Source organism: Acanthopagrus latus, chromosome 13, assembly GCF_904848185.1.
Source record: "Acanthopagrus latus isolate v.2019 chromosome 13, fAcaLat1.1, whole genome shotgun sequence".
In the NCBI taxonomy this organism is placed as follows: domain Eukaryota; kingdom Metazoa; phylum Chordata; class Actinopteri; order Spariformes; family Sparidae; genus Acanthopagrus; species Acanthopagrus latus.
The window spans coordinates 3151621-3174296 of NC_051051.1; the positions used below are offsets into that span (position 1 = coordinate 3151621).

At 41.7% G+C, this 22676-nt stretch overlaps 3 protein-coding genes and 1 non-coding gene across 4 annotated transcripts; all 4 read left to right on the forward strand.

Annotated features, from left to right (window-relative positions):
- Nucleotides 1–2492: 2492 nt before the first annotated feature.
- mrps17 (mitochondrial ribosomal protein S17) lies at nt 2493–7664 on the forward strand. The gene is made up of 4 exons (XM_037119774.1): nt 2493–2511; nt 5880–5977; nt 6386–6529; nt 7133–7664. The coding sequence occupies exons 3-4, from the start codon at nt 6407–6409 to the stop codon at nt 7454–7456; spliced, it is 447 nt and encodes a 148-aa protein (XP_036975669.1). The 5' UTR covers nt 2493–2511; nt 5880–5977; nt 6386–6406; the 3' UTR covers nt 7457–7664.
- A 343-nt stretch (nt 7665–8007) lies between these two features.
- Nucleotides 8008–16129, forward strand: LOC119031339 (protein NipSnap homolog 2-like). Its single transcript, XM_037119754.1, has 10 exons — nt 8008–8318; nt 9875–10002; nt 10084–10129; nt 10224–10318; nt 11780–11850; nt 12509–12649; nt 12739–12770; nt 13316–13410; nt 13622–13705; nt 14396–16129. Exons 1-10 carry the CDS (start codon nt 8227–8229, stop codon nt 14458–14460), a joined length of 849 nt encoding a protein of 282 aa, XP_036975649.1. The 5' UTR covers nt 8008–8226; the 3' UTR covers nt 14461–16129.
- An 895-nt stretch (nt 16130–17024) lies between these two features.
- cct6a (chaperonin containing TCP1, subunit 6A (zeta 1)) lies at nt 17025–22599 on the forward strand. Its single transcript, XM_037119735.1, has 13 exons — nt 17025–17264; nt 17971–18034; nt 18617–18751; nt 18868–19041; nt 19133–19236; nt 19341–19611; nt 20024–20106; nt 20695–20791; nt 20949–21096; nt 21465–21598; nt 21711–21813; nt 22063–22135; nt 22221–22599. The coding sequence occupies exons 1-13, from the start codon at nt 17128–17130 to the stop codon at nt 22291–22293; spliced, it is 1596 nt and encodes a 531-aa protein (XP_036975630.1). The 5' UTR covers nt 17025–17127; the 3' UTR covers nt 22294–22599.
- LOC119031984 lies at nt 19815–19950 on the forward strand. Its single transcript, XR_005078758.1, has one exon. It is a non-coding gene; the product is annotated as a small nucleolar RNA SNORA22 (small nucleolar RNA).
- Nucleotides 22600–22676: the final 77 nt, after the last annotated feature.

The following is a 22676-nucleotide window of genomic DNA, read 5'->3' on the forward strand; positions in this document are numbered from 1 at the left end:
CATGATTTATGAATTGTAAATATGAACCATATTACTGGCCCGACATCTCAGAGGGATTTACGGTGGAACGCTCTGCTTCACACGCTCAGACGAATGACACACGGCTCGAACAGGAATATCTCATGTGTTTCCGCTGCAGGTATTGACAAGGATATCACCTACGTCAAACCACAGAGACCCGTTATGAAGCCCGGACCGGACCAACTGTGTGACGCTCCATTTCGAGGGAGTATTCGCTTACAACACGCGCTTTACAAGGTCAGGGGGGCTGGCAGCGGAGACAGGAAGAGATGAAGTCACTGCCCGGGGAATATCTCTGAATCCCTCCCGACTTGGATATTTAATTTACAGCACATTAGCCAAAGTGATACCATATTGTTACCCTTGACCCACTTTAATGTTTAATGTGTCTTTGTGGTAGAACATATGGCACCGAACACGACTCTGGTGCCGTTACATGCAGGCTGACATACCTCAGCTGCCACAGAGTCGCGCCTAAACCCCCTTAAACCCCAATTTGTTAGCAGAGCCGTATGTGCTGTATGTGAAACCTGCGATTAGTTGACTCAGGTATTTTAGATCATGCAGAGACGGAGAGGCCTGAGACAGCAAAGACTGCACTATTAATACTACTAATAACGCCTTTATTCCATAGAGGACAGAAGAGAAGTGACAGAAATTGATAGGAGGGGAAGGAGGGTTGGTTCAGCATCCAGATCCCCCGAGTCTCCTCGATACTCCAACTACAACAACTTGTAGGTCCATCATCCACTTCTGAGCCCTGTACGATTGTGACATCATGATTTAAAAGCCCTGAGAGCACAGAAACGATGTGTGTCCCCTCAGAGTTGCTGTAAGACAGAAGTTGTTGAAGTGAAAATTAAAAGAGGTTTGTTGCGGCTCAGTGCAAAACATCACGTCTCCACTTCCTGTTTGTTTTCGTTCTCTGGTGGCAGCGGCGTTTCTTCAGATTTTACGGAATGACATTTTGCAGAACATGAATGATTACATGCTTACAACATGATGCATTATTATAGACGAGGCAATAGGTAGTACTTATAATTCATTAAAATGTGTCTTTTCAGTTGATTTTGCACAAATGTAATATTAAGATGCTCTATATCTACTGTACAGAGTGATACACAAACAGACAGGGAGCATTATTCTTTCCTCAGCATGTGATCCACAAAAGCTGGATTTGATTTTGGCTCATGCTTTGATTTATGCCCTCCTCCCTGAGGACCCACAGCTCCATGTTGATGTAATAGCTTCACGTCTGTCAGGACACAGAAGGAGGTCTGTGCACAGCAGCACAAACAGCACAGGGACACAAACGCCTCACAGTCACTCGCATGCAAAATATGAAATAAACAGTCACTTTTAGGTATTACCACGAGCCGTGACAACAAATGTTGTTAGAGAGGCAGGAGAGTGAGAACATACCACAACTGCGCTTTGTAATTATCTGCATGATGGAAGTGTGTGTGAAGGCCAAGAAAAAGACGGGATGTCATGTGTTGGGACAGTGTCACACCGTCAGAGAGTCGGAGTTTAGTGACAGTTTAAATTCTCACCTCTGACAGACGTGTCAGGAGTCATCATGCATATAAACCAAGACGCTGCCAAATGTATATATTATGCTGAGGGTCCATAAATATATACAAGTGAGGACTTACCCACAATGCAACTGACAGTGTGGCAGATAGTCTTAGATATTCACTTTTTTAAATTTCTGACCCTGTTGGCTCACAGCCTCATCCAAATGTATCCTCTGGTTGGACCTAAACCAGGTCTACAGACAGACACATCACAAACTGGACTGGTGTGTTGCGGTAGAACACAGTCAGTCGTGACTATTTTTGAAGAGTTTAAACGGTTCAGAACTGAATAATCAAACCATAAGCCTAACAACACTTTGTTCTTCTGGCTCTGTGGACTCTCTGTCCGGACCTCATGCCACGCGCCGCCGCTCGCCGCCTCGCAGACGAGTCATCAGTGTGACTGGGGTTAAAGCAACACTTCAGCGGCAATGAGCAGAACAAAAGATGAAAGAAAGTGCACAGATAGTCTGAGACGGACAGGACCTCGAGGATAACCATCGCTGCATAATCATCACCAGCTCTGTTTGAATTCTGCTCAGAAGGGGAACACTCTCATTAACCCCACAGTCAATCCACCATGAAAACAAACACATTAGCTTGCCATCCTATGACTCACTGCCGTTTCACATCGACCACGAATGTATGCCGAGCTTTTTCCTGTCCGCCGTGCCTCGCCCTTCCTCGAGTCTCGCTGCCACCACCGTGCAATCTCACATTCAACTTTTAACCCTTAGTGCTGGAAGCTGAATGAAGCGGAGACAGTGTGACGTTATCCTTCCAACAAAGCAGGCTGAGCTTCATGATATCTATTAAAGATGTTTTGTGCATGTTTTTTAGGATGACAGAGTCGTCGTCCTGCTGGTTCCTGACACCAAAAAGTGAAGGATTTCCAAAGGGGTCATGATTTCTGGTAAGAGACATCGCTGTTGGGTTTTTATGCGTCTGTGCCGGCGTTAGTTGTGTCTGGAGGCAGGGTTGTCCCTCCATCTGTCTGTCCCATTCTTGTAAACACGGTATCTCAAGAGCAACTTGAGGTAATTACTTTTAATTTGGCAAAAATGTCCACTCAAAGATTAGATTCTGGTGGTCAGAGGTCACTGTGACTTCTCACAAAGCACATCTTTGGCCATTTCTCAACAATTCATATGATAATTACAACAACATTTCACAAAAAAATGTCTCAGAATAAAATAATGAAGCGATGACATTCTATATCAAAAAGGTGAAAGGTCAACTTCACTGTGACATCATCATGTTCTGTGAAACATTAACTGGTCATTTGCCATCAACATAACTCATGAACAGGTATTTGACTGGTGCTCGAGATAATAATTCTAGTTTTAAATATACATTTTCTCGTGCTTTGAGATCCACAAGTGCCCTCTAGTTCCTTTATATCTATATATAGGTAAGAGGGATAATATGTATTTCTGATTTTGGGATGAACTGTCCCTTTAATTACACCATTTTAATAATCATTTCACTTTTAGAGTTTAGTCTGAGTAGTCTGGACAGAAGCGATGTTCCCTGGGTCCTAATTTCAAGCCCCAAGTCAATGCACAGCGTTTATTGTGACCCTTTTTTAAACTCTGAAATCAACAACACATTCTCTCATCACCAAATCTTCCCAGTATTTCTACAATACAGTTGCTCAGCGTTTCCCAGCTTTACGACGACCCCATGCACAGGTCCTCAGGGCTGATTCTAATTCAGCAACTGGCTCCGTCAAAGCCGAACACAAACACTCTAGCTAAATATTGTAATCTATTAAGAAATGTCATATCTGAAGACTAATAACATCCATGTATGCCAGCATTACTCTCGCATGTTAATCTGAAAACATAAAACCTGCTGATTAAGAGGTCAGTGTGTTATCATAGAAAACATACATGTGTAATCACACAGTCTATGTGCTATCAGGCCTCTGTCTTATGTCACTTCAGCCGTGCTTTCGCATGATTCGGAGCTGATAACTGACCGTTTCGGCTCTCTCGTATATAAAAACATTGGCTGCATTTGCAATTAGGTCTGTATGTGATTATCATTGGGTAAATATTGTAATATGGCCATTGATACCATGTGATCGGGCCGTGTAGGCTTACCCATAGATGTGATAAGCGATAGAACTCGTAGTGGAGCTGCTCCTGTGTTGTTGTTGTTTTTTGTTTTTTTTTACAGTATTAGAGTGCAATAAAACAGACGTTCTATTCTTTGGACCCATATGATGATGTGGTGGCAGCCAGTGTGCAGCATCTCTATTCTGTGGAGCGCTGCGCAACATCACTTCAGCCTTACATTACACGTTTAACAGTATGAAAACAGTCGGTACCATGTGAATTGTCTCAGTGTTCTTGTACGAAGGAGACTAAAGTTGGCTAATGCTGTAATTCTGGCAGGGGTATACCAATGCTGCACTGCCTTAAATGGGAAACAGAGACCCAGACCTGTGCTTTACTACAACATGGACCTGATTAAGACCAGATTGGTCCGCCTGTGGTTGGTTCTGAGCCACGGCCAAGTCCTGCTCAGGGACACGACCGTTAATGCTGTGGTATGAATGCATCTGTGTTAATCTCTCCCCCCCTCACAGTCATTTACATCTGCTTCAGTGGAGATCCAGAAGAGCTTCTATCATCGTTGAATGGCTGCAGAGGGTATAAAGGTAAACGTGTGGTCATTTGACAGAAGTATGTCATAGAGACATCAGTGTCAAACAAACTGGTGAAGACGTTTTCTACGATATGGCTCTCGAAGGATGCATTTTTTTCTCCTATATCATTATCTCAAGTTCATGACTTGTTTTCTCGTGATATTGGAAGAGGTATTTTTATAAAGATAACAGGGTAATTGTCTCGTTAGGAATATTGTTGTCTTAAGATAAGAGTTTTATAATTTCATTTAAAGAGATGCAGGCAAATGTGTTTTAGTGATTCTGCTGATACTTTTCTCTCTACATGGTAATGTTGGTCCAAAAAACATGTCAGTATTAAAAAAAAACAAAAAAACAGTACTGGGTTGATTGTGAGGACATTTTGTACAGACATTCATGTTCTCCAGTGGATAAATCCTGATGACTTTAGTGATCTGATGACTTTTCTTCAAGTGTCACGTCAGATCAGATTTTCAGTTTGTTCAAAGCTTTTGTTTATGACCAACAAACCTCATGGTGTTCCTGCCTCAGCTGAATTGGTAAAAAAGTACATGATAGCATGCTAACATGCTAAGTTTAGATTGTAGACACATAAACATTATTCCTGCTATTTAATATCAGCTGAGTATGTTGGGATGCCGATGTTAGCGTTGAACTTAAAGCACTGCTCAGCTTCGAAGCCACTCAACCTCCCAGGAATGATGATACCTGGATATTTTCGTGTTTTCGTGGGCACAAAGAGCTCGTGCACCAACCGCTGACCACGCCAGCTAACTTCTGGTTTTGGCGACGGGCTAACTTGAATGTGGATGAAATGATTTGAATCGTGCAGCTTTTCTAGACTTTTCTGAATTGTATTGGACCAAATGCATCAAACTATGACAGAGGAACAAGTCATTTTGTCTGGGTTATAATGTGCCAAAAAATGTATGCATTGTTGTACAGATGCTACTTTGACCAAGTAAGGTTATGGATAAAGTGTTACACAGTTCGGCCGCTATGAAAACTGTCTTCAAAGCCTGGTGCTCTTCGTGGGGGATTCCTGATGACACTTTTCTTTTTGAATGTTTTTGATGTGTTTCTGTTGTTAATTGTAGCCTCCTTTCTCTTTTATGATGACATGTTCTCAGTGTCTGCAGTCGTGGTTACATCAGTCAGAATGTGTGTCATCAGATGGTGTGAGGGGAACCATCTGCAGCTGTGTGTCAGTCTCACACAGGCTGCAACATGGCAGGAATCCATCACACCTGTCCTGCTGCGATAATAAACACTATTATTAATCTGCCTTCAGGCTGATTTTGTTGCTCTTGCCACCAAACTTATTAACTGGGAACATTAAAGTCTCTGCTTTCAGTGGTTTGGAGGGATGTTTATCTGCTGCCATCTTGTGGCCAAAATGAAAATGTAATCTTTGTCAGGGGAGAAAAGGAAATTCAGGAACTAAACCAAAACATAAAAGTGCAAACTTAGTTCTAAACCACATCAACCAGCCAGATTAACAGCACCAATTAAATAAAATGATTAGCTTTGCTCATAGTTTCTCTCCCAAAACGACAGAGTGCAAGTTTCATTCATTCATTCATAATAAACCACTGTCCGCACAAACTGTCCCTCTGTTCTTGCCGTAGTACGTCATCAAAACAAGCCGCCGTGGAGCAGCATGGAGGATCCTTCAGTCTGAGGAGATTTTGACCTTCTAAAGATTCATTCCTGTCATTTAGATTCGGTGAGTTTGTTCTATAAACTCTACCTTCATATTTTGGTTTGTGTAACTGTGAAATTAATCCGCTGTGGCTCGTGTTTCCGGTTTTTGAACGAGTGCGGTTGTTGCTAAGTTAAAATGACGTTAGCCGCAGCTAAGCTAACTGTGTAGCCCCCGCAATTAGTATTGTTGTGTATTTTTTTAATGCCAAAGTCTCAGTTGTACATTAATGTGAATATCGATGATGTAACGTTCAACGTAAAGATTAAGAGTATTAGTTTGTCTCTGTTAGCACAACAGGAAGCTATGCTAACTCCACGACCGTTACGTTTAACGGTAATTCAAATAAATCGCATTAAATTAAATAATTTAGCCGATCAACACGTGTCAATTAGTGTGTGGTGATCAATGTTAATGTCTTCTGTGTTTCAGGCTTGATTAGAGGTTTCAAGGATGTCGGCCAAGCGCGTATCGGTCCATGCGAAGTGGATCATCGGCAAAGTCATCGGAACCAAGATGCGCAAAACTGCCAAAGTGAGAGTCACGAGGCTCGTGCTGGACCCCTACCTGCTCAAGGTGAAGCTGTGACGTTCAAGCACAGGTGTCATGTGTTACACAAAGGATTGGTGCAGATGACAAAACAAACTTTTCTCAGTTTGACAGATGAAGAAATGTTCAACAAAACTTCTCTCTGCTTCAGTTTATAAGCTGCTGTCAAAATATCAGCGTCTCTTATTTGGCGAATGACTAACACACAGAATAAACTTTTAAGGAGGAGAAGAGATTCTGAAACCTTCACTTTACAGAAGTTGACAAAAAGCAGTTACACTAAAGTCATGTTTCTGTTTTATGGTGAGTGGCAACCAGAGTTAGTACTTTTAAAAAAGATTCCTTTCATTCACTATTCTTTTTTAAATATCGGTATATCACAACAGCCCCAGTATATAAAGTTGCTGTAACACAGTTAGCTGTACTTTGTTGTTTATTGTTGTATATCAGTTAATAATCAATCAGTTCTCCAAATCATAAATAATCTTCCTGCAGTGGGTCAAGAATATATACGATATAATTCAGCAAAAATGATCAGTTCACTACCTCTAGCCACGTTGATTGATTTCAGATGGATTTATTTATTGATCTCTGCACAGTGATTAAGTCTGATGATGTTTCCCTCCACAGTACTACAACAAGAGGAAGACGTACTTCGCCCACGACGCCCTGCAGCAGTGCACAGTGGGAGACATCGTCCTCCTCAAGGCTCTGACTGAGGCCCGGTCCAAACATGTCAAACATGAACTAACTGAGATCGTGTATAAGGTCGGTCGGGTGGTCGACCCACTGACGGGAAAGAAAGTTGCAGGAACTGAGTTTGTCGAGCCTCTGACTGACCTTCCGCTCGGCCTGGACGAGGACGCAACGTTAACAGAGAAACTGCAGCAGCTCAACATCTCTGCTGCGTCCAGTGCAGCCGACGCTCCTCCGGCACAGACTCCTACGTCATGATGGAAAATCTTTTATGAAGTAATGCTAGCTGATCAGATGTTACTCTGCAATTCTCTGTCTGTTTCTGTCTGGTGTTTTTGTAAATATAAAATGTATGAAATAATCAGCCTTAATACATTTTCTTCACCTGCTGCTCCGGTCGATTTGAATTCAAGACACATTTCTGAGGAATTTACAATAAAATTCTGGATGCAGGGTGTTACTGACAGATGTATGCATGGTGTTCACTGCAAAACCACGAAAATGTTTGAAAGTTATTTTTAAATCTGTCTGTTTAAAGTCTATATAGAGTGCATAATGCAAAAGCAGTTTAATCGGTAGCATTAATTGGTGCATTCCTCTCTTGGTTTATGATCTTTGTCATACATTTGATAGTCTGATAAACAATAATTGAAATGTGCACAAACAGATTTCCTATTAAAAGACCATGTGTGTTCTATTTGAAACAAAAATAAGTTAAAGGTTGTAGGATGATAGAAGTCAACAGGAGAGCTTTTAAAAATAATTTTAATTTAAATCAGGTGAAGCACACTAGAAATTCACCTGAACAGCATCAAGAGTCGAGTTGGCAAATCAAAGTTACGTCCCCGATCAGCTGCTGTCACTTCAAGCCTGCTGTGTTCTGTACCGCCACGTCTCCTGGGATCTGATCCCGGTGCATGAAGTGAACACGGGTCACGTTATCGTCGGTGATTTAACGTCAGCTGCAGCAGCAGCAGCTCGGACTGAGGCTGCAGCCGAGCGAACCGACAGCAGCGTTCAGGGGAAAGATGGCGACCAGAGTCCTTCAAAGAGTCGGCAACGGCCTGAAACAGACGAGAAGTGGGCTCCAGACGAGCGGACGGGTCATGGTCGTCATAAGGTGAAAGTTTATCCCCTTTTGAATTCGCCACCTTGAATGCAGAAGTGTGATTTGATACGTGTTTATGCCCTGTAGCGCTGTCACCAATGACAAAGTCCGGTGTGCTAGGTGGCTAAGCTAAAGCTAGCGTACGGACGTTGGTTAACTTACGTTCGCAGCGTCGCTAGCATTAGCCCCTTAGCTCTAAAGTTGCTAACTCTCATGTATAAGCTAATTATCATTCAGCCGAATTACAAAGTTGTGACCCAACTTTCGTTTAACACACACAGTTGCGTACTTTGTAAGTGTGTTTCTGGAGTTGTAGTTGCCTTGTGATTAAATAATACAAAATCGCGACAGAGTTTCTGTCAGATTCAAAACTTCAAGGTCAAAATGTTCTGATTCTGAGCTCAGCTGGACTTGTTTTGATTAGTGGATCACACGGTTTTGTTGCTGCGACAGATCTGTAGCCTCAAACCAAGCTGCCTTAAACATGTTTATCACTGAAACGCTGCGATGTGAATAAAGTTTAGCTAATAATCTGACATCCTTTAATCCACTGTGCAAAGTAATAGTTGTGTTTACATGAGCTGGCACGCTGTCAGAGGGAGGCTCCCTGAGAAACAACAGTAAACAAAGCAGGGAGTACTTTTTAAATTAAGTTTGAAATGAAGTGACTGGTGCATGTAGACTAATCCTCTGGTTATGTGCAGTATGTACAGCTTACAGCCTCTGTGCTGCTGAGCCCAGTGTCTCTGCTGTGTTTGAGTTCAGTCTGTAAACATTTCTGCAAAAGCTCTTAGTTTGCTGCAACTTTGCCAACTTGTGCATTTACACCAACATCAGCTGCAAAGCCATGCACGTCACTACAAGGAAACTCTTTGTGATTTGCTTCAAAGGTCTTTAAATTACTGTATTAATTATTTGAATTAGCTTTTAAAGAATCACAACCATCATATCCACTGAGTAGGATATTTTTCAGATAAGAGTTAGGGTGAAGTAAAAGCACAAAGTATTCTTCTCTGGTGTTTCTCGGAGTATTACTTACTTTTTGATTCTTAATGCATTATTAATAGCAGGCGTTCAGTCAAAGGGGATTCTGTCTCTGTTAGTCTAAATTCCTCTCGTCTCGGTTCTGTTCTGCTCAGTGGTCACGGTCGCTTCTCCAAACTCGGACCTGCTGCTCAGTTTGTGTTTCTGTCTCATTGGCACACTTGTGATAAGATAGAAAGGTTTAGGTGTTCATTTAAATTGTGCTCAATACTCAATTCTGATTTTAAAAGTGGCTACGTAGATTAAATGGTGTAATGTTTACTTGTACACGAATAAAATTACAGAGTGGCACAGCGACCAGGACTGGACTGTCGTCACTGAGCAGGCCAGACGGGTTCTGAGGAACCAGAACTTAAAGTGCTTTACAGACTTGCAGTTTAAAAAGTTCAGGCAGCGTAATTGTAGGTTGCACTGGTTGCTCTGCCTTTCTTTTGTTGTTCCGTCTCTTTTTTTCTTTTTTTCCTCGTTGTGCAGCAGATGAAGAGTCGGTTGTTTCCAACTTTTGTGTTCTTGTTTTGTCACAGGAGCGGCTCGGGTTTCCGTGAAGACAGCTGGTTCAAGTCTCTTTTTGTTAGAAAGGTCGACCCCCGAAAAGACGCTCACTCTCACCTGCTCGCCAAGAAGGAAGACAACAACCTGTACAAAATACAGTGTATGTGTTTGATTTAAAAACACTTTCTTCTGGAATACTGAGATGAGAAATTATTTAAACATGTTTTTTGTTTCCTTGCAGTTCACAATGTCAAGCCTGAGTGCCTCGATGCTTACAATGAACTTTGGTAAGAAGTCTGTAATCTGTGTTGCTGTTATTATAAACGCTGCAGATATTTCTCTCTTTTCAACATTTGTGTGTGTTCTCTGTAAATCCTTTAGTGAGGACGTCTTGCCTTCCATCCACGCCGACCTTGAGTACCCCTGTGAGCTTGTGGGCACCTGGAACACCTGGTATGGAGAGCAGGATCAAGCTGGTAAGAGCACGATCCATGTCTGCAGGTTAACACACAGCCGAGCAAGTGTAGTAATAAAACATGAACTTCTTTTTAAACATGAATTAAAAACACAAATAATATATTCCTGTTTAAAAGATCCATGAATTAACAGGTAGTGAACTGACAGAATTCATCTAACGAGCACAAATGAACCCGTCCAGCTTCTCAAACATGAGGGTTGTTTACTTCTCCATGTTCTGTCGCCGTCGTCTGTTTTTTTTTTGTTGTAATTATTAAGTGAAGTTCAACTGCATCGAGACACTTGCAGGAATCAGAGAGAAATAACTGAGCTTGAAAATGAATCTCATCATCTCATAGATCTGTGAAGGAGCTGCTGCTGGTGAGGAACAGTTTGCTGGATTTTTCTAACTGTGCTCATTTCTTCTCCGCGTTTGACTTTCTAAACATTATAAAGTCTTTAAAATAAACAGAATAAATCCTTTATAATATTGCAGTTTCTCTCCTCCTCAGTGACACAAACTGGCCTTTTGGCAGCTTTTTATATTTTAGTTAATTATAGCTGTGACTGTATTGCAGTTTTCCGGGCTGCTGTCCATTTTGTCCTCGCGGTGACATTTATCATTCTGTGTCTAATGTTACAGAGCAGCAATATTAGAAGCCTTAATAAAGAGAATCTAAAAATTGCCTCACCTAACACATTCACGTATGAACCAGAGCTGCAGTGATGAGTTGTCAACGGTTACATCAATCTTCACCTGTTAGAGAGTTATTTATTAAGAGATAGTTTAAATTCTCTCATTCCTGATTCTTAAATGTGTTAAATTTGTTCTGATTTCTTTACCTTTCTATGACAGTAAACTAAATATCTGTTGGTTGTGGACAAAGACATTTTTAATTTATGCCTTTTGGAAACACTGACAACATTTTTAACTATGATCCGGACTTTTTATAGACCAAACAAGTAACCAGTTAATTAAAAATATAATAAACAGATGAATTTACGATGAACGTAGTCATTGGTTGTAGGCTGAGAAAACAATACACAGTAACATCCACTGAGAGATCACCGTCACTTTTTTATGTTTAGTCCTGTAAAATTAACCTTTTTTTTCTTTATGATTGCTTCATTCAGGTGTTATTTTTCATTTTGAACACTGGATTCAGTCTGTTATTACTTTGCACTGTGTTGGTGTTTATGGTACTGATCAGATTTAGCTGATTCGGTCTTGTGTAGCAGCATGAACATTATCTCATTCTCATTTCACTAGATTGACGAGTATCACAGCATTTGTTCTGCCGGTCAGAATCTCACATTTCAGCTGTGTGGAGTGATCGACGAGATGTCATGATGCCAGCTCAGACCACAGGTGGTCTAGAGAGATAAACAATTAAAGTACAGCTGCTAATATAAAAGACAGACACACAGAGAAATATTCGAGAGCTGCATTATGTTTGGCTCTTCTGCTCCTTCTATTCTAGTTCACCTGTGGAGATATCGGGGAGGATACCCGGCTCTCACCGAAGTCATGAACAAACTCAGGCAGAATAAGGTAACGGGTGCTCAGAATAGTTCAGCTTACTGGCAGTTTGTGACCTGTAGGCAGCCGTTTCTGGCAGCGCACCCCTCAGATTAGACCCACAGACCATTTCTTTTTTTTTTTCACTCATCTATTTGTGATCCTCAAGCTGTTTGGTGTGATTGTAATTTTGGTGCAATGATATTAACAGAAATGCAAATTTAGATCATAAATAAGGTAAGTGTAGTAAATGAATCCAATCCTGCCTCATCCAAATTCTATTTTTTGTACATGAATTTCCTCTCATGTTCCAACAAAATATATTCGATAATAAAAGAGTGTACGTTGCCACATTTCTTGATACTCTTCATCATGAGAACTGGTGATTTTTAAGGGTGTAATGATGGATTTAATGATCAGCGATCCAAAGCTGATGAGCTCTGGCACCTCGTCCATCCAGGTGCACCTCCTTCTTAGACACTCAGTAAGTGCTTGTGCCAGGCAGATCATGTTGTGTAGAATGTGAATGTGCTTGAATTATCACATTTGACGTGTGCAACTAAAAATCTACCTGACTTGACTGTCTTGACCTTTTCCTGCTCTCTGAGTGAGTGTTGATATTTTTTTTACAGATGTATTTATGAGCCTGATGTCCTGAGTGATGCGCTCCTGTTCTTTGTCGTTACTGTAGAAGTTTATGGACTACAGGAACGAGCGGGGGAAGATGCTGCTGTCTCGTAGGAATCAGCTGCTGCTGGAGTTCAGTTTCTGGAACGAACCTGTCCCTCGTCCAGGACCCAACATCTACGAGCTCCGATCATACCAACTCAGGGTGAAAAACCTTCTTACACCGTGGATACATCACCTCGTTCTCATTAAGCATTAACCAACATCTCTCTCCTCTCCACGTTCTTATTTCAGCCAGGGACGATGATCGAGTGGGGGAACTACTGGTAACACATGACTTCTCTTAATATATTCCTCTTTTAACCTTTTTACATGTAGGAAAAATTACCTCGTTTTGAAAACCTGAGAAGCTTTTAAGCGTTCTTTTTTGTTGTAACTGCAGAGCTACTATCAATTTGAACAATTTAAAGTTTCCTCACCACTATTTCATTGGTTTCACAGATTGTAGCAGATGAATATGAGTCAACGGTACTTTTGGCTACAAAATCTATGCATGACTTCAAAGCATGACGAGATATATCACACATAACTTGTAAATCTTGAGCATAATTGCCCCCTTTTTTTTTTTTTTTACCCCGCAAATTAAATTGATAATAACTGGGAAATGTGCCTGTTAATGCACTAAAATAAAACATGGTGGGTTTGTTAAAACCATCAAAATTGAATGTCTTGATTTGAAAAAAAAAAAGAATTTGGGGATATCGGTTTGGAAAACCTACAAATTCATGCTTGTTTTTTAATGGATGCACCCCGTCAATAACACGCTGTCAGTGTTTTTTCGTGAAAGATTTAACGCTCGGTTGCTCTGCAGGGCGCGAGCCATCGAGATCCGCCAGCAGAACCAAGAGGCTGTGGGAGGCTTTTTCTCTCAGATTGGAAGTCTGTACACTGTTCACCATCTATGGGGTGAGCACAAGTTTACAACCACATACAGGCGTTACTACAATGTTAACATATTGTGGATGTTTACAGATGTATTTCAAATAATTACACAAATGTGTCAATAATACACGTGTTGGCACTTTTCTAAAGGTGGAGACTTCAGGTGTTATATGTAGATTGGAGTCAAAGCTCCATACAACATTTTAAACTAAACAATATCTTTTTTTAATTTCAGCTTACAAAGATCTTCAGTCCAGAGAAAACATCAGAAACGCAGCCTGGCAGCGTGACGGCTGGGACGAGGTCGTCTACTACACAGGTAAGACTCTCTTTACCTTTGTGAGAGCACCGGACAATATTATCAACTTTGAGTCGGATCTTGTAGATAAAAAATATCATCTTGAAGAGGCTCTTTGCAACTTCTGTGCTGTGCTGGAAGCCAGTTGACTCCATTTCTAAACTAATGTTAGCTACTGTCAGCAGAGCAGAGAGGAACATGAACAAGTCACTTCCTTTGGACTGTCGCGGAAAAATCTGACCCGAGTCCCTCAGAAAGAAATCCAGTTCAGCTGCATCGAACAACTGATGTAACATAGAGCCACTTGATTCTGTTAAATGTTACTAACCACTGTCTCACCAGTTTTCTAGCTGGCTGTGTGACAGGGAAGGATCATTACACATCCAAACACTACCTACAGTATTTGGTCCTATAATTTTTTTTCTCCAAGCAGTTAAATGTTTGTTTTTACACGTCATGTTTTGGTGTCACCATGCAACAAATTGAAAGAAATGTCTTGAAGTCAGTTTTACAAACTAGAGTTCTAGCAATACAAAAGATTTGAGATGATTCCACCACAAAATATCATAAAATGGAACTAAGAAAAAATTAAGCTTGTGAGGGTCAGAACGAATGGGTTGTTGGTTTGTCCAGGTTGTATAAACACATCATCTGATTGTTTGCAGGTTGTTGCATGATTCAGAAACACTTTTGTTTGTATCTGTCCCACAGTCCCTCTTATCCAGCACATGGAATCTAGAATAATGATTCCCATGAAGACCTCGCCCCTGAAGTAACCACAGCCGCCCGGGGGAAACTCTCAGCAGCCACTGATCGGAGTGTGTGCACTGCCAGGGATCTCTGCGTAACATCGTGGTGTTGCTTCAGTTTTGTTTCTTTCTCTGTTTCTTGACTCTGGTTTTTTTCTGTTTTGGCCCAGAATGTCTTTCTCAGATGATGACGTTCAAAATGATTGTCACCAAACTGCATCCGTTACAGCAGATACTGTGTTACTGATCCATTAATGCGCCGTACGTAGATGAATTATGATTTGAAATGCTCCTCTTCTTCTTCTTCTTCTTCTTCACTGTCCGTCATTTAAAGAGTCCGATTTTTAATTGGCTTGTCTTTATATTTTTTATGATGCGATTAAAAACTCACTCTCATTAGTGGTTGAATGTTTGAGCTGCCAGAAGATGTGAGTCAAACATTTAGAGGTTCTAGTGCTGGTCACAGGGGCTGACGATGTCTTATGGTCATTTCATGAAAATATGTGTTACAGTTGTGGCTGCAAAAAACTATTATTTTTAAGAGTAATCGATTAATCTTAATGCTCACCACAATTTCCCAGAGGTCAATGTGTCGTCTTTGAATGGTTTATTTTGTCCAACCAACACTCCAAAACACAAATAATCTTTTATTTACTTGTATAAATGGCAAAAAAAGTGAATGTTTAAGAAGCTGAAACCAGCTTATCTGTTATCTGTTCGACCTTTTTGCATGAGAAGCAAATAATCTGTTCTCAGAATATTTACAGATGAATTTTCTTCCATCAGTCAGTGAATATTTGCAGCTCTAGTTACAAAAGAAACTTTCCCAGGACGTGTTCACCCTGTTGAACTAGCAGTGATCCAGTATCTCACACTATGCACTATGAATAAGACTTGTAATAAGCTTCTTTAAATGTTTCAGGTGATGGTCAGTTTTACAAAGAGAAACGTGCTGTTTACAGATCAGTGTTATGAAGCTGACTGTGAGGGATGGCGGGCGGTGTCGCTGGGCCTCAGTCAGACTCCAGCTGTATGTTTAATCAACAGTCTCCATGGATACACTCTGAAAATGTGACTTTACGTTTACACGGCTTAGATCCAACTAACTGATTATGGTGTGTGTGCACTCATAACATGATTCAAAATCAGTTTGGTGGATGAAACGATTCATAGCGTGATTGTTATGAAGACGCACAAGCATTCAAAAGAGTGTCAGACGGGTCAGAACAAGAAGCTGGACTTAGGACTTGTTTCATTTATTTCTCGGGGTGAAGTTGAGGTGCTGAACGAGTCGCTCTCTCTGTTTTGTGTCTCCTCTGTAACACTGACCACATCCAATCGGTTCAAATGATTTAGGGGTTATTCTTGATTTCGGCCCAGCTAATCGGTATCTACACACTTGCTGTACACCGACTGGTTCGGCTCGTCCCAGTATGAACCAGTTAATGGAAGCCAGTTGATTGTGTGCTCCAACAGAGATTTAATTGTTTTTTAATGATCAGATTGTAGATAAACTTTAGAGGGCTTATTGACCGGAGAGGCAGAGATGTGGTCAGTCCTGTGTCTGTAAATGAAGTGGGGTATTATAAACTATTCTAAATGTTGTTAAAGACGTGGAGAGGTAAATGCAAATTGCAGTGCTTTAATAAGACTAGTTGTACATATTGAATTAAACTTCTGATGTTAAATAGAAAAACAAAGTCTCGGCCTCCTTTGTTATCACGTGTTATTGATGCTGTTCCCTCATTAGTCTGTCCATTAATGAGGCACCGGCAGCTTTTAATCACTTTAAATAGTTTCTATCATCCATGTTCATCTGCAGAGCACATTTCCATATTAGACTTTCTGGAAGGTGACGTAACATCCCCAACCGGCGCGTCGTCCAGGGCGTGACTTATGCTGCATTCAGGGTATGTCGGAGATCCTAAAATTCCTTGTGCGAACCCATGAATGCCTCTGACTGTGGTCACTGCAGAGATGGTTCTTGCCATTTGATTATAATTGGGGCAGTAAGTTGGAGAAATGTGGTTTATTTCTATACGTATACATTACCAAATACTGTGAATCAACTATATTTCTACTTTATCTACACGTGTTCTTATCTGTATACATACTTTTCTAGCAGCAAACAGCATATTTATTATCTTTGGATGACATGTGAATGTATGTTTTTCATGCAAATAAAACCACTTTTAATTTAAGCAAATTAAAGTATGCCGATTTCCTGGATATCTTTCCTATGTGTGACTCTTGTATAACAGTCAGATAATGTAAAGATTTGCAGTCTGATTGGGTTTTTTTTTTTCCTATTTTCATCCAGAATTACAAAATAAAAACAAGGCAATTAAAGAAATCCACACTGAGTACGTTTCTTTGACTAATATAGAAAGCAACTTGTGTGCTTTTGTATTCAACCCTTTAACTCAAAAAGATGTAGCCCGAGTCTCCCAGTCTCCCCCATCATCCAAAATCTGCAGTCGCCTGTAATTTGATGACTCATGATTCATTTGTTGCATCTAAAAGTGTTTTTTTATTGAAAGCTGGAATTTCCGAGCCGAGACTGGTACCATAAAGGCAGCAGGAGAGCACGTGTTGGAGCCTTCTGGAAAGCGTCTCTCCTTTCGAGCCCGACCAGTGCTCACTCCCAGCCGGCGGTACTTTTTACTTTTACTTCGCTGGTTGTGCTGCCTCGCCATGGCTGCGGTTAAAGCTCTGAACCCGAAAGCAGAGGTGGCCCGGGCCCAGGCTGCTCTGGCGGTCAACATCAGTGCCGCCCGGGGTCTCCAGGACGTGCTGAAAAGTAACCTGGGACCGAAGGGGACCATGAAAATGTGAGTGCCGACTGAGCCCTTTGTGCAGCACGCGCGCTAAGCTAACTGTGCTAGGTGGCTAACGTTAGCCTAGCTGCGCCGGTAAACTGTCTGCGCAGGCTGCGATACTTTGATTCCGCCGCCGCCTTATTCTGCGTTATTGTGAAAACATGAAAGCGTCATTTGTCTGCTAATCAATCCTTCGCTTTAAAGACAACTGTATCACACTTTAGGCCCCCCGCTTGCTAACCGGATAACGGATTTTCCTGACGCACGTTGCCCTGCCCAGTCATCGTCACGACCCGTTTTTGACAACCAGCGAGCTAGCGTTAGCATGTTAGCATCTGCCGGCTAGCAGATTACGATTAGGCTAAAATCAGCATAATTGTATCGGTTAGTTCTCAAAATCATAAGGTTTGCGTTAACCCAACGTTAGACTTAATGTTACTGAAAGTGATTAGTGATTCAGTTGACATAGTTGTTATTAATATTATTATTATTATTATCTTACACCAGGAGGATGATTTCAGGAAGTTTATGCACACAGCTAGCAGTATCTCTAATCCCTGCCTGTCAGACTGACTGAACTGATACGACATGAAAACTATTAACTAACTGTTGATCACCAGCACACAAGCCGGCTGTGAGTGATGGGGATCCAGCTTCTGCTCTGCCCGGTTAGCATTGTTAGCATTGTTAACCCCTCCCTGTGTGTTTGGGTCCGCAGGCTGGTGTCTGGAGCAGGAGACATAAAGCTGACCAAAGATGGCAACGTCTTGTTACACGAGATGGTGAGCAGGTGCCGAGCTGTGAAGTGGCTGTGATTTTCTGTCCTGTCGTCTCCTCCCTGCTGTATTTGATTCTTCATTGTTGAAGAATGACCACACCCCTGTGTGCACTACTCAGAGTTAGTTAGAGATATGTGTACGCATTAAAAGTCAAATGAAATGTCGTATTATAAACTCAAGTGAAACTTTACAATATTCCTAATTTTCAGTAGCATATGTGGATGCTATTTATGCAGAATGAGTAATTGTTTTTAGTATATTCCCATATCAAAATAAATGCATTGTTACATGTATGATTAATGAGGGAGGAACACAACTCCAATCATAATGTTCATGCTGACTGATATGTCTTTGAAGCACAGATGATTTAAGACTTTCACGTACTGACAGCAGGCTTTCAAGACCTGAACAGGATTTTAATCTTCATTACTCGTTAAAACAACTTTATTGACAAGTCTTGGATTGTGTTTAAATTAAGCAAAGCTGCAGTTTAATGTTTTTGTTTGGAGAATGTGTATCAGAGAAATCCTGCTCCTTGAATGAAGAGTTTGTCAAAATCTCTTTTTTCTTCCTCGTCGCCCGCAGCAAATTCAGCACCCGACAGCCTCACTCATCGCTAAGGTTGCCACGGCGCAGGATGACATCACGGGAGATGGAACCACCTCTAACGTCCTCATCATCGGCGAGCTCCTGAAGCAGGCTGACCTCTACGTGTCGGAGGTAAAGCGCCAGTCTTTTTGATACTGTCACCATGTTTTCTTTGTGTGATTTGGCACTTGAATCTCTTCAGGACACACATTTTCTTTCTGTAACTCCCTTTTGATTTCCTGCTGTAGGGTCTTCATCCAAGAATCATTGCTGAGGGCTTCGAAGCGGCGAAAGAGAAAGCCTTGTCAACTCTGGAGGAGTTGAAGGTGACCCGGGAAATGGACAGAGAGACCCTCATCAATGTAGCGCGTACCTCCCTCAGGACCAAGGTCCACAAAGAGCTGGCAGACCTGCTCACTGAGGTGAGATTTATGGGAAAAACTTTTTGGTAGCAAGTTTATTTTATTTTATTTGTCCTGTTTTCCGTGCTTAATGTGACTTGTTTGTCTGCAGGCTGTAGTAGACGCTGTGCTGGCCATCGCTAAACCTAACGAGCCCATCGACCTGTACATGGTGGAAATCATGGAGATGAAGCACAAAACTGACTGCGATACACAGTGAGTCTTAACAAAAACTAAAGACTTTGACCAAGAAACAATATGTCTGAAAGGAGGTCCCAGGCATTAAAGAGTTGCTGCTTTATTCCCCTTCCCTTTCTCAGACTGATCAGAGGGTTGGTGTTGGACCACGGTGCCCGACACCCAGACATGAAGAAGAGGGTGGAGGATGCCTACGTGCTGACTTGTAACGTCTCTCTGGAGTACGAAAAGACAGAGGTCAACTCCGGCTTCTTCTACAAGAGCGCCGAGGAGAGGGAGAAGCTCGTGGCTGCAGAGAGGAAGTTCATCGAGGATCGCGTGCAGAAGATCATCGCCCTGAAAGAACAAGTCTGTCCCAATGGGGAGAAGGGATTTGTCGTTATCAACCAGAAGGTAAAGTGTCCAATGTTATGTGAGAAATAATATAAGCACGATATTATCACATGGCTTTATTTCTAGTCCTTTTTTTCCTTCTCTTTCTTCGCTTTACTTAACAGAGAATTGATTTATTAAACATGTTTTTTTTTTAAATCAGGACTCTGCCACTCAAATCCTTTTACTACTTTTTTATCAAGTTGTATTTTATGATTCTTCCTGTGCACAGTGAACACCCAGGGGTGCTACCATGGCTCCCCCTGGTCTCTTGCATCTGTGCGATAGTAAATCTGATCTGTACCTCTGCATTAGAGGAGTCTGCTCCTCCCTACATGTATTCAACGGATCAGAATATTCTCTGCATCGCCGAAAGATTTATTTCTTGATCTGATGAAGAATGGAAGGTAAACATTTTCTCTTTATTCTGTAGGGTATCGACCCATTCTCCCTGGATGCGCTCGCCAAGGCAGGCATTGTAGCCCTGCGCAGAGCAAAGAGGAGGAACATGGAGAGGTAAGAAAACAACATGGCTTTTGTCACAGCACCATGAATGCACCGCAGTGCTCCTGCTTCAGTAACAGTTTTAGTTTTTTCAGCCTGTGTAGAGGCAGAGCGGGTCAATAAACTCTCCATGTCTGCTTTCATTCATTGCTTTACCTGAACTGTGAGCAGGATTGATGTTAATAAAACAGTTCATGGACTGAACTAATCAGAGCCAAATAAGAATTGATATGCAGTGTGTAAATTAATAGTTCTTAAGAGGTGGTTCACACAAGTTCTCAGTCTGGAATTTACTTGATGCTCTGCTGTAAAATGCAGCTGGTGTCTCCCCCGGTCCTCCGTCTGTGCTGCAGTGACTCTGGTCTTTTCCTCTACATCAGCAGAGCTTCAGTCTCTCGTACATGTATTCAGCTGATCAGAACAAACTCCCCAACCAGGGACTCATTCTGTTTGTCTCATTGAACCTTTAGACTATGTTTAATGTTATTTTCTTTTTTCTCTGGGTAGCGTCTCGCTCTGTCCAGCTGTGTGTTGCTGCACGATGATGTTTCTGTGATGTTAAATAAAACTGAATTATTCTTGCGTGTTGTTCGTCTGCAGGCTCACTCTCGCTTGCGGTGGCATTGCCATGAATTCAATCGATGACCTCACACCTGAATGCTTGGGAAATGCTGGTCTGGTTTATGAGCACACACTGGTGAGCCATTTATTTTAAGTTTTTCTGGATGTAATCTTTGGTTAATATATTTTGAAAACCAAATGTAAAGGTGTAACAAATGTAATCTGTTTGCATTGATTTACATTTGTGATGCCAAGACAGAGTTATTAGCTTTTCTCTGCGTTGGTGTTTGCAGGGAGAGGAGAAGTTCACGTTCATCGAGAAGTGTGGAAACCCTCGCTCAGTGACGCTGCTGGTGAAGGGACCCAACAAACACACCCTCACACAGATCAAAGATGCTGTCAGGGATGGTTTGAGGGCAGTCAAGAACGCCATAGAAGATGGTAAGACTAAGACAGCAGAAGTAATCCAGCTGAAGTCTAGATTTGTTTTGCTCGCTTCAGATTGTTCTCCAAGTGTAATCCAGATAAACCACGTAGATCCATCAAACTAAATTCTTGATGCAGCGTTCATGTGCACAGCGAACACCCAGGGATGCTACGATGGCTCTCTCTGGTCTCTTACGTCTGTGCTACAGTGACTCTGGTCTTTACCTCTGCACTAGGAGAGTCTTTATCCTCTCCTACATGTATTCAGTTGATCAGAACAAACTCCAAAGTAGTTCTTAACCAGCTTTCCATTTTGTTTTTAAACTGAGCTGAGACGATTGTATGTTTTCTTAATATCTCTTTTTCCTCTTTCGTCTCCTCAGGTAGTGTCGTGCCGGGTGCAGGTGCGTTAGAGGTGGCTGTGGCGGATGCTCTGGTAAAACACAAGCCCAACGTGAAAGGCAGAGCCCAGCTGGGAGTCCAGGCATTTGCGGATGCTCTCCTCGTCATCCCCAAGGTAAGAGGTTTATTCTCTACCTCCAAAGGCTTTCAGTGTTTCTTTGCCTTCTTCTTTGCACTCGCACTGTATCAGCCTCTGTTGATTATTCATTTTGTGTCTTCCTTTGTAGGTTTTGGCCCAGAACTCTGGCTACGACCCACAGGAGACCCTGCTGAAGCTGCAGATGGAGTACAAAGAGTCTGGTCAGCTGGTCGGAGTCGACCTCAGCACAGGTCAGATTGAGTTGCACAGTGTATTTCTAGATACGGATGGTTGATATGGCCTATAAATAATAATGCTATATTTTGAGGCTACATTCCTTTTATCCAATTATTTTTAGGGGGCTATATTTGCTTTACATGTTTTGAGTATATACAATAAAAATGAACATTTTAAAGAGTAAAAATGTTTGTAGCATTCACTTCTGTCTGGTTTCATATCCTTTGACACTTGTTTATTTACGTCTCCTCTTGTTTTTTCAGGGGAGCCCATGGTGGCAGGAGAGGCCGGTGTGTGGGATAATTACAGCGTTAAGAAACAGCTTCTCCATTCATGGTGGGATTACACATTTTAAAATCAACTCAATTGAATATTTGAAATTACGTAAATACGTTATTTAATCTCTCGTTCGTTTTTACAGCACGGTGATCGCCAGCAACATCTTGTTGGTGGATGAGATCATGCGAGCTGGAATGTCTTCTCTCAAAGGTTAAAGGTCAACAGAAGAAGCTGCAGCTGTTCTCGCACTCACAGGGATGGTTGTTTACCGATCGGTTCAGTCAACGTGCTCCCGGATCTCTGAAGCACCCCAAGTCTGATGGACGCCACCATGGCATCCATCACAGCGTCTGTCAGAAATCATCGTTACGCTAGTCGTGGGTTTGTTTGTTTTTTTTTTTTTCATGGATTTGTCAACGCCCCCCCTCTGATTGGTTTATTTATGAGATTTTGTTAAAAGCACTGAACTCTGCCACACAGTTTGTTTCCACCCATTAAAAGGTTTTCTTGGCTCATGGAAAGATTTGTTGTGTTTTACCTTTTGTACATTGTCAAAAGTTTTCCTGCCTGGAGGAATTAACTGAAACCAAACTGGGAA

Bases quoted from the DNA above. Each gene is read 5' to 3' on its own strand.
- cct6a (XM_037119735.1), top strand. From the start codon at position 17,128: ATGGCTGCGGTTAAAGCTCTGAACCCGAAAGCAGAGGTGGCCCGGGCC. The intron at 18,752-18,867 runs GTAAAGCGCCAG...TTCCTGCTGTAG, and splicing joins CTGACCTCTACGTGTCGGAG to GGTCTTCATCCAAGAATCAT. The intron at 20,107-20,694 runs GTAAGAAAACAA...GTTCGTCTGCAG, and splicing joins AAGAGGAGGAACATGGAGAG to GCTCACTCTCGCTTGCGGTG.
- mrps17 (XM_037119774.1), top strand. From the start codon at position 6,407: ATGTCGGCCAAGCGCGTATCGGTCCATGCGAAGTGGATCATCGGCAAA. The intron at 6,530-7,132 runs GTGAAGCTGTGA...TTCCCTCCACAG, and splicing joins TGGACCCCTACCTGCTCAAG to TACTACAACAAGAGGAAGAC.
- LOC119031339 (XM_037119754.1), top strand. From the start codon at position 8,227: ATGGCGACCAGAGTCCTTCAAAGAGTCGGCAACGGCCTGAAACAGACG. The intron at 10,003-10,083 runs GTATGTGTTTGA...GTTTCCTTGCAG, and splicing joins CAACCTGTACAAAATACAGT to TTCACAATGTCAAGCCTGAG. The intron at 11,851-12,508 runs GTAACGGGTGCT...TCGTTACTGTAG, and splicing joins ACAAACTCAGGCAGAATAAG to AAGTTTATGGACTACAGGAA.